At 40.1% G+C, this 11,739-nt stretch overlaps 1 protein-coding gene across 1 annotated transcript in view; it reads left to right on the plus strand.

Annotated features, from left to right (window-relative positions):
- The window catches only part of LOC119411476 (alpha-2-macroglobulin-like protein 1), a 670,820-nt gene that overhangs the window by 627,745 nt on the left and 31,336 nt on the right, over window positions 1-11,739 (plus strand). Inside the window, exon 23 of the mRNA XM_037678427.1 lies at window positions 9,025-9,099. Coding sequence (XP_037534355.1) covers window positions 9,025-9,099 — 75 coding nt within the window. The remainder of the gene's footprint in view (window positions 1-9,024; window positions 9,100-11,739) is intronic.

The raw sequence follows: 11,739 nt of genomic DNA on the forward strand, positions 1-11,739 counted from the left end.
ATTTTATCAACTGAACTTATTGAAGTTCCATGATTTGGTAGATTATAGTATTTTATCAGTTATGTATAGGGCTCAAAATAACACATTACCATTAAATATCCAAAGAAATTTTGTTAAAAGACAAAGTTGTTATAATCTTAAGGGGATAGAGATATTTGTCAAACCAAAATTCAGAACTAGTCTGAAGGGAAGGTTTACCTCAATCCAAGGAGTTGGATTGTGGAATGTTCTAGAGAGTGATGTTAAAAATGTCAAGTCAATGTGTACATTTAAGAAAAAGATCAAAGCTGGATTGTTAAAAAAAAGTATATATGAAGTAGCTTAGTGTGTGTTTTGTATTAGAATTAGAAAAATTAGAAAGTTATTCATTTTGTTCTGTTACTTGAAGATTATTATGATTGAAATAATTGTTTGAAAAAAGGGGCAGATATAAAAAGATTTTTTCTTCTTTCTGCTGCCTTTCATTTTAAATCTCTTGTATCTTTTTTTATATTGTTATGGAATTGTTTTGTATTTTTTTTTAATTAATAAACTTTATACCATACCATACCATAGGATAGTCCCAGGAATGCAGACCAGCATGAGAAACTCAAAATTAAACTAAACTTTAATTTATTATAAACTAGAGATGGGCTGTTTGAGACAGACTGAAAACTTCATCTTGCTTTTTTGAAGCACACTGGTTGGAAACCCTGCCGGGGCTTGCTTTAACATCCTCATGTACACTTTCTCACAGTGTCCCAAGTCTTTCAGAATTAATCTTACAGAGTACTACTTGCTGAATTTAAATATTTTTTGATTACGTGTTACATTGCATTCATGTTCTAATAATGAAATGTAGAAAAAGGTATATAATCCAAAGCAGGTATATTCAGGGATGTCTTATGATCATTGCCACCATACTTGATAGCCCCACTGATGTACACTTACAAACCGTCTTACCTCCAAAAATACTGATCTGCAAACATCTGTGATGTCATTCAAAATCATGCTGGAACTGGAAACACCAAGTGTTTAAATAATTTAGTTTGTGACTACTATAACTGCTGAACATTAAATGTTACTGATGGAAACCGTTTTTGAGGTTTGGAAGCGCTGAATATTTTTTCCGATACAAAAAAAGGGAAACCCTCAAATTATTTCACAAGGCTTCATCTGCCCATCTTTACTTAAATAAAAAATAATAATAATAAAATAAAACTGGAGTTGCAGCAATCTTGCATAATTCACCATTGTTACAAGAAGACACGGAGAGTTATGAAAAAGGCACTGAAGATGTGGACAGAATGTCCATCCATCCATTATCTTTACCTGCTTCTTCCTTTCCAGGTCATGGGGGTCACATGCCCATATTCAATAGTCAGTGTGCAAGAGGTGGGGCACAACCTGAACCTTTCACAAGTCCATCACTGGGCCAACAACAATTCACATTTTCTCTCTTATCTAGGGACAATTTAGAGTTACCAATGAACCTAACATGCACGTTTTTGATCTGTGGGAGGAAACTGTAGTACCCAGAGAAGACCCATGCATGCACGGGGAGAAGTTATGGTGATGGGGGCTGATGAAAGAAGTGACAACACTTGATATGTTGACAACAGGGGAGCAGGTGAGAGTGAGCAGTGCACAATAGAAGAACCAAGACAAACACTGGGAAACTATAGGGAAATGACAGAAACACAAAAAGGCAATTAAAGAAACTGAACACACAGAAACATGAAAATAGGCCCCAGTTCAGAAAACTTTTTCATCTTTTCTTCTTTTGGTTGCTCCCTTCTCCAGAGGTTGCCACGGCAAACTAACTCGCACGAAGACTTGGCAATTATTTTTACGCCGGATGGCCTTCCTGATGCAACCACAGACCATCCATCCATCCATCCATCCATCCATCCATTGTCTTTACCTGCATCTTCCTTTTTGTGTTGCGGGGGTCACTGGTGCTCATGTCCAGCCATCAGTGTTCGAGAGGCGGGGTACACCCTGGACAGGTCGCAAGTCCATCACAAGCCTGCATAGAAACATACAAGAAAAACAGCCATTCACTCTCTCACTCACACCTAGGAAAAATTATCAATCAACCTAACATGCATGTTTTTGGTCTGTGGGAGGAAACCCACCCAGAGAAAACCCACACATGCACAAAGACCAGTTTGAGTAAACATGTGGTACTAGGGGCTTTGTTGTCTGAGGCATCATCCCGTGGTAATGTATTTTATGGCAATAAGGCCTCAGGAGAGGGGTCAGACTAAGAGTCATTCAAAAAAAAAAAAGCAAACAATTCCAATCCCTTGATGACAACAGTTGCATCAACAGGAAACAGTTGCTTCAGGAAACCTTGCAAGAAGAAGGAAAACAAGAAACTAGGGCATCTCCATGGAGCCAAGCTTGTAGTGGGGAGGGTGGGGTGTTTATGGGCATGCTGGAGACTGGTTGGGTTCCGGGGCTCAGGCGGGCCAAGCCTGAAAGAAAGACAAGATGCCACCTTTGCATTGGAGCAATGAAAGCCAGGTGACAGGCAAGGGAAGGTACCTGGCCATGTCATTTTCTGGTGGTATAAACAAACTCTAGGGACATGGAATGTCAACTCACTGACTGATAAGGAGCCAGAGCTTGTGCCTGAGTTAAAGCAATACTAGATATAGTTGGTCTTACCTCTGTGCACAGCTTGGGCTCTGGAACCCAACTCCTTGAGAGAGGTTGGACTCTCTCCTACTCTGGTGTTGCCCAGGAAGAGAGGCATTGGGCGGGGGTGGAGATATTCCCATGCCCTCGGCTGAATGCCACAGTATTGGAGTTCAACCAGGTGAATGAGAGGGTTATATTTCTACGTCTTCAGGCTTTAGAGGGAAGGTTATGGCTGTTGTTTGTGTAATACACCAAACGGCAGTCTGAGGCAATGCAGAGTGATGGATCCTGGCGAGTGGAAGGAGCAATGTTGTCCAGCATCTAGCACAATGGCACAGTCATGGAGTGGCCAGTGGTGGCCTTGGCCACCATAGATTAATCTTCAGCCACTCCAATCATTTAAAGAAACTGTCTTGAAGTAACTTATACTTGAATAAAATTATACTTGAAGTAATATAATACATAGAAAGCATTGTTTCCTCAAAGGACAAGGATGGCCAATTTACACATATGTATGGTGATGGCCATCTTGACTTTTGATGTGGCAACCCAAATGATGATAGTAATTTTTCTTGCACTTAGATGCAGCCACACACCAAAACAGAACTTGACATGCTACTTGTTTTTCATTTTATCCAACCCACAAAGTTTACCTATACACATACAGTATATGCAGTGCAGCTACAGCGTGCGCTCTCAGGACATTATTACCTGCAGTGTTCCCTCAGTGAGGACTGAACTTGGCAAAAGGGCCTTCTCCTACTCTGCTCCTGTTTCCTGGAATATCTTGCAAAAAGATCCGAAGCTCTCGACCTTGACCAAGTGGCTTTAAACATCTGCTAAGTTCATGGGAAAAAACAATGCAGACATGTTCCTGTTTTTAGTATTTTACACCGCAATCCACTACAATCTACTTGTTTTTTTTTGTTACATTTTCTTTTAAATACCATTTTATTTTCACTTGTTAAAAAATGTCAATTTGTTTGCATCCTTTATGATTGTCTATTATCGTTTTTGTTGATTACTGTTGTCATCACTCTTTGTTAAATTCAGGTCTCTCTGGTAAATGAGTCCCCAAGGTTCAAAGGGATTACCCTGTACACTGTAAAAATTGTGGCCCTGCTTAAATTAAAAAAATTGATGTCCATTTGTTGCATCTAATATATTAGACTCCACAGAATCTAAATAAATTGTTTTGGTACAACATGACTATTTAATATTGACTCAAACCATATTACTCTACTTGACCCAATATTAATTCTTCACCTTTATCCAAGTTAAATAATTTACATTTTAGTTTTTGAACCAAACTAATATATTTAAATTGAACCCATCTAATATATGTAAAAATTGTGGCCCTGCTTAAATTAAAAAAATTGATGTCCATTTGTTGCATCTAATATATTAGACTCCACAGAATCTAAATAAATTGTTTTGGTACAACATGACTATTTAATATTGACTCAAACCATATTACTCTACTTGACCCAATATTAATTCTTCACCTTTATCCAAGTTAAATAATTTACATTTTAGTTTATGAACCAAACTAATATATTTAAATTGAACCCATCTAATATATATACCTAGCATAAATTAATTCATTGGCACCATGAAAGTCTTCTTTTTTAAAATGTCATAAACTTGGTGTCAAACAATCTGCATCACTCACATCACACTTAACACACTCCAGCAACATTTTTCTTATAAGCCATTTATTCCTCAAGTAAAAAAGGACAAAAAAAGTTGCATGTTCAGACAAACAAATATAAACATGTCATTGTTGATCAGAGCAATGACATAAAGACAATATGGCTTATCAAGCAAAATTAAATGGACAGAAAGCATTCACTATTGTTGTACTGTTCAAACACATCTGAACTTGAAGGAATGTTGCATCTCTAAACATCATGAAAGAACTAAAATTCCAACAAAAGCACTCCATGAAAGTGACCACCTGAACATGTATAACAAAGTGCTGTGAGGTGGTCTACCTCTTAAATAGATGCCAGTGGCAACTACATGCACACACATTAAGCACACACTTAAATATACACTACTGTGCAGTTTTGAGTTCACCACTGAGTTTGCGAATCTTGGAAGTCATCTTGTTGGAACCAAGCTCCATCAGGATCTTCTGAAGGGCCTCAAAGGTGAACCTGAAACCCTGTGGATACTCCATGTTAAGAGCATAGCAAAGTCCAAAGAGCATTGCCACTCCAGCTGCAAGAGAAGGCAACTCATTGAGGACTTCCACACCATCAATGACAATCCCAACGTCTTGGGGCTGCTGTAGAAGGCTTGAATTCTCTCTGAAGACGAAGACTGCCATGATGGTCCTCTCCAGCTCCTGCTCGGCTTGATCTTTCTGGGAGACCTGAGGCAAAATATACGAAATATGCAACTGAACAACTGCAGTATGGCACACCTCATTAATCACTATATACTGTATAATGGCATAGGTGACACATTGTTTGACACATAGGTGACACATTGCAGACACATTGTGCAACGGACGAAGCTCTCCAAGCACTTCTTCTTCTTCTTCTTCTTCTTTTATGTTTAATGGCGGTTGGCAAACAACTTATAGGTGCATTACCGCCACCTTCCAGACTGGAGTATAGATTAGATGTCCTATCACTATATTCTCCCCATAATGCCTGACATCTTGAGAAACCTAAAAATGCTGTTAAAAATTATATTTTCAGAAGATCTTTGCAGCAAATTTTTAACATCTAAATTGATTTTATTACTGTTCATCTCTCTAATTAACAACTCTCTTTCCCGGCTGTATTTACTACATTCTAGAAGAATATGCTGCACCGTTTCTGACTCTCCACAAAAATTACACAAACCTGTACTATGTTTATTAATTATTTTCAGCGTACTATTCAGCCCCGTATGCCCAAATCTTAGTCTAGATATAATATCCTCTTCTCTTCTATTTCTACCCAAGCACTTCTCCCCAACGTCTTCTCACGTGACTCAGATTGAAAATATGACATCATTTCCTTTCAGCATGTTTTGAGAGGAACCAAAATATTTGCTTTCTTCCCATCAAAAGTGTTATTGATTCAGTCTGAATCAAAATTGAAACCTCAGAATGCAAAAAAATAGACTTTCACAACCAAGTCAATTATTGTACATTGTATTCAATAATAGTTTTTAGCTTGAATGAACAACTCTGTGCAAAACTTTTTCCAGTGTATAAATAAAGTTTGAATGAAAATGGAGGCAGCCATCTTGAATTTTGACATAGTAACCCAATTGTTTCAAAAGGAGCCTTTTGGGGTAAACTGTAGAATGGATAAGTTATGAATTATTACTAATTCATAAATTATAAAACCTCGGGGCACCACCCTCCTAAAGAGGGAACACTATAAATCTATGAATTATAGGATTTTCAGTCTCAATAAACCACCCCAAACCATGAGTTCTTTCCTTTTTTCTTTATTTCCTAAAGGGTCTAAAACTGAGGATCATGATAGTTCTGTTATTTTACAAATGATTTCATGCTACCCGCAGTATAGGCTCTTGGAATTTTTTTTTTTTTTTTTGGTAATTTCTCTAAAGATTGCACAGTCTGACCTCAGGGTTAAGTTGCTGAGGTGTCCACTCCTGGTTCAGTTGTTATTTTTGGTCAGCAGCTCCTGGCTGATAATTTAAAAATTTTAGAAGCTGCAAGGGTTTTATTTTTCACACACAGCCTTTTTTATTTTGCTAACATTTTCATTTATTAAATTGTGTGTTTTTGTATTCTTGTATAATCAGATTTGAATTATTTAAAACTATGTAAAGATTATATTATCTCCTGATTTGTAAAACTCTACAATTAAGAGGATGGATGTTTATTTTTCACCAAGACTGTACAAAATCACCAAATTTTTAAACAAAATATAACCTCAAAGTGAATGATCTGTGTACCACATCAGGTTCAACCCTCTTTCTAATGTTTTGCAGGCTACCAGAGACAGCTGAACTACAAAGACGATTTTGGTGCATACAGCACATTTGGATCAGGACCAGGAAACACATGGTGAGAACAGCACAGATCAGTCCAGACATGCAGTTTAAATCAATTTAAACTGAACCATTTACCTTAGAAATAAAATGGTATGAGAAACTTTATCATCTCACCAATATGAACAAGCAGTAGGAAAAATATTTAATGTTTTTTTTAAACAGTTTTTTGTTCCCTTGTTCTTGCTGTTACAAACATGCCCAGCTGTATATAATAAATTACTAGTACTAATACATTGCTACTAGTGATAATCTATAAATCCTGTTAGTGTTGTTATGGCATCAGTGTAAATCATTAAATGTTAACTTTGCTTGTTTTCCTCAGGCTGACTGCTTTTGTTCTTAGATCTTTTTATAAAGCTCAGACTTTTGTCTATATCGACCCCACAAAAATTGACCAGTCCAAGGATTGGTTGATAACCAAACAAAGTGAAAATGGTTCTTTCGAACAGTCAGGAAGACTCTTTAACAACAGAATGAAGGTACGTTGGTAACTTACTCAAACTTTGAACAGCACAGAAATGATTTTAACACATTTTTCTTTGCTAGTACTTAAGTCAGCACAGCTTTTCTCTTAAAGAAGTAACAAATTTAGATTTAAATGATTTTGCAGTCAAATTACTCCAAAATACTACCTGTTACCTCAGGTAAATGTTAGCATACCTTATTTTACAGCTTTATAGAATTCATCCATCCATTATCTTCCTCTTGTTCTGAAGTCAGGTCTCAAGGGCCGCAGCTTGAGCAGGGAGGTCTAGACATCTTTCTCCACAGCCACCTCTTCCAGGTCTTCTGGAAGGACTCCAAGACGTGCAGGCCAACTGAGAGACAAAGTCTCTCCAGCGTGTTCTAGGTCTTCCCCGGGGTCTCCTCTCAGTCAGACATGCCCAAAGCACCTCCCTAGGGAGGCACCCAGGAAACATCCTTACCAGATGCCTGAACCACCTCAACTGGTTCCTCTTGATGTGGAGGAGCAGCGGTTGTAATAGAGCTGTCATTTTTAACAGGCGGCTGTGGCTGAGTGGTTAGAGCAGTCATCCTCCAATGCAAGAGTTGGGGGTTCGAATCCACCAGCAGTCACATGCCGAAGTGTCTCTGGCCCAACCCGGATTCAGACTGGGCCAGGCCATAATAATGTGCTTAATGTGTGAGCTGGGTCGGTGTCGGGCTTTTTATTGTGTCAGGGACACATGCGGCTGACGATCCAATATATTCCAACATGGCTTGCCATACAATCACTTGCTCGGTTGAAAGAGGTAAAAGTTCAGTTAAGCTTCAGATGGACTACTGCCAGGTAACCATCAGCCCAAATGGACATTCATCCAGCCGCTGCACTCAGCAGACGCACACGGCTGACAACCCAAACAGGTGAGATCACAAAATATCTGACATGTCAAAGCAGCATTTAATGTGCTTTGACAGATCCTCAACTCTGATCTTCTGCCCCCTCAGCCGTGTGCATCCGCCAACAGTTAATAATAGTCGGTGGTATAAGCAGTCAAAGCTCAATTAAAAATGTCTGGGTTTTTTTTGTGTGGGGGGGTTCGGACATGTTATTAATGTTAATTTGTTGAATCGGGTGGGGTTCGGAGATGATGGCTGCAGGCTGAGGCCTGGTCGGTTCAGATTATTTGGACCCGAGTGCAACTCTACCCTGCAAAGGAAACTCATTTCAACTGCCTGTATCCACAATCTCATTCTTTCGATCACTACCCAGAGTTCATGGCCGTAGGTGAGGGTAGGACCCTAAACCGACCGATAAATGGAAAACGTTGTCTTACAGTTCAGCTCCCTCTTCACCACCACAAACCAGCACAGAGTCCTCAATACTGCAGATGCTGCACCAATCCATCTGTTAATCTCACGTTCCATTCTTCCCTCACTCGTGAACAAAACTCTGAGATACTTGAACTCCTCTATTTGAGGCAGAACCTCACCCTCGACCCAACAAGAGCAATCCACCCTTTTCCGACTGAGGACCATGGCCTCAGATTTGGAGGTGCTGATTCTCATCCCAGCCATTTCACACTCGGCTGTGAACCACTCCTGTGAGAGCTGGAGGTCATGGCACAATAATGCCAACAGGACCACATCATCTGCAAAGAGCAGAGACGGAATCCTGAGGCCGCTGAACTGGAATCCCCCTGCCCTCTAGCTGCTCCGAGGAATTCTGTCCATAAAAGTTATGAACAGAATCAGTGACAATGGGAAGCCCGGGCGGAGTCCAACTCCCACCCTGAAGGGGTCCGACTTTCTACTGGCAATGCGAACCAAACACTCACACCACTTGTATAGGGTATCAGATACCAGATATAGAATTCACTAATTTATTTATACTGTGGCAGCATTAACTGATGATAAATTGATTTGTTTCTACAGGGTGGTGTGTCTGATGAAGTGACACTCAGTGCTTACATAACTGCTGCCTTCTTGGAGATGAAAATGCCCACAGATGTAAGTATTTTTCTAAAAATGTATCGGTTATTGCTTGTTCTTTTACACTGTACAAATAAATATTTATCAGTTGTTTGATTATCTGTGTTTTATAATTGTGATCTTATAAAACAAAGACCAAAGTTTAATGTAAAGCTTACAGTGTAATAAAATTGTAAGTATAGAAATATTTCCGAAATTAGAAAGTTTCAGGAAAAATGGATCTGGATTCCCCACTTCATTCAGTTTTATGCTCCAAAGCCCAGGATTAAATCCAGTTTGTAATAATATAATCTAACAAAATGCCAACATTTTAATGCTTTCTCTGAAGAAGTATAAAGAGAAAAAGCCCAAAAGAAATGTTGAGGACCATGAATGTAACGGACTGTAAATGGTAAATGGACTGTACTTATATAGCGCCTTTCTATCTTATTTCAAGATAATCAAAGTGCTTTACACTACAATCTGTGTCCTCATTTACCCATTCATACAGCACTCTACTAGATCTATACAAGGATACATTCATGCTTTATCACATTCATACACTGATGGGACACACATCAGAGGCAATGAGGAGTTCAGTGAACTTGCCCAGAGACACTTTAACATGTGACTGCTGTTGGAATCGAACCCTCAACTTTTGCACTGGAGGACGACTGCTCAAACCACTCCTTAACAGCTGCCCCAGATTGCTGCCATGTTCATGTTCATGTAGGGGCAGCTGTGGCTGAGTGGTTAGAGCAGTTGTCCTCCAATGCGAGAGTTGGGGGTTCGAATCCACCAGCAGTCACATGCCGAAGTGTCCCTGGGCAAGACACTGAACCCCTCATAGCCTCCGATGTGTGTCCCATCGGTGTTAGAATGTGATAAAGCTCTGATTAGTCTCTTTAGAATAATTTGTTCAATTAGCTTTGTAGAGATCTAGTAGAGTGCTGCATGAATGGGTAAATGAGGACACAGATTGTAGTGTAAAGCACTTTGAGTACCTTGAAATAAGGTATAAAGGCGCTATATAAGTACAGTCCATTTACCATTCTCCATTTGGGTCACCATAAAAAGTGTACTATTAAAAAGGCAGACACCCCCCCCCCAAAAAAAAACAAAAAAACAAAAAACAGTGGGTTAGCCTCAGTCACAAGGTGAAAACAACTATTACTATAACTTGCACGGATGATTGGGCAAGTGTCTTAAGCTGCCCTTTTTGGCACAACCTGGATTCTAACCTGCACCCAGGAGCACTGACAACCAAGCTCCCTGTCACAGAAAACACTGTAGAAGCATGAAATGCAATTGTGACCGTCAATCTTCTGCCGGTCAATGTTTAATCCAGCTAATTAAGATTTTTCAAAGGGATTGTGACCTGATTTAGAATCAGATTCAGTCTGTCCATAAGGTTAATTTTCAGGGAGTGAGATAAGATAAGATAAGATAAGATAAGATAAGATAAGATAACATAACATAACATAATATAATATAATATAAGATAAGATAAGATAAGATAAGATAAGATAAGATAGAACTTTATTTATCCTGCAGGAAATTGTTGTGCCAGAGTTTCAGTACAAAGGAATATACACAAGGAATTACACGATATAAAAAATAACAGAGAATATTAAAAATACCAACAATTAAGTTCTAAACAGGTCAGGTGCAGACAGAAACATTAGTGTTTATTGTAGTGCAGGATTAATTTTATTATGCTATATGCAGAAAGGGGGAGGAGTTAAAAAGTTTGACAGTCACAGGGAGGAAGTGTTGTTCTGTGGAGTACCTTGGTGGTCTCAGTCTACGACTGAAGGTGCTGTGGTAAGAGTCCAGTGTGTCATGCAGGGGGTGTGACGTGTTGTTCAGGATCTGGAGCAGTTTCTTCAGCATCCTCTGCTCAGACACCTCTGTCAGAGACTGCAGGTCCACTCCCAGAACTGAACCAGCTCTCTTGATGAGTTTATTGAGTCTGTTGGCATCAGCTTTCTTCACCCTGCTGCCCCAGCACACCACAGTGAGAGAGACAGGATTGGGGTTACCATGGTGATCATAATGATGGACAGGCAACAGCATTCAACTTTCCTTTTGCTTTTGGCTCGCTTGACACTTCTTAGTTTATCCATCAAAATGTATTTGTTTTGCCATCCATCCATCCATTTTCTTCCGTTTATCCGGGGTCGGGTCGCGGGGGTAGCAGCCTAAGTAGGGAGGCCCAAACTTCCCTCTCCCCAGCCACTTGGGCCAGCTCTTCCGGGGGAATCCCAAGGCGTTCCCAGGCCAGCCGAGAAACATAGTCCCTCCAGTGAGTCCTGGGTTTTCCTCTGGGCCTCCTTCCGGTGGGACGTGTCCGGAACACCTCACCAGGGAGGCGTCCAGAAGGCATCCTAAACAGATGCCCAAGCCACCTCAACTGGCTCCTCTCGACGTGGAGAAGCAGCGGCTCTACTCCGAGTCCCTCCCGGATGATCGAGCTTCTCACCCTATCTCTAAGGGAGAGCCCAGACACCCTGCGGAGAAAACTCATTTCGGCCGCTTGTATCCGAGATCTCATTCTTTCGGTCACAACCCAAAGCTCGTGACCATAGATGAGGGTGGGAACGTAGATCAATCGGTAAATTGAGAGCTTCGCCTTTTGACTCAGCTCTCTCTTCACCACGACAGACCTGTACAGCGCCC

This window comes from Nematolebias whitei, chromosome 6 (genome assembly GCF_014905685.2).
Source record: "Nematolebias whitei isolate Nwh7 chromosome 6, NemWhi1, whole genome shotgun sequence".
NCBI lineage: Eukaryota > Metazoa > Chordata > Actinopteri > Cyprinodontiformes > Rivulidae > Nematolebias > Nematolebias whitei.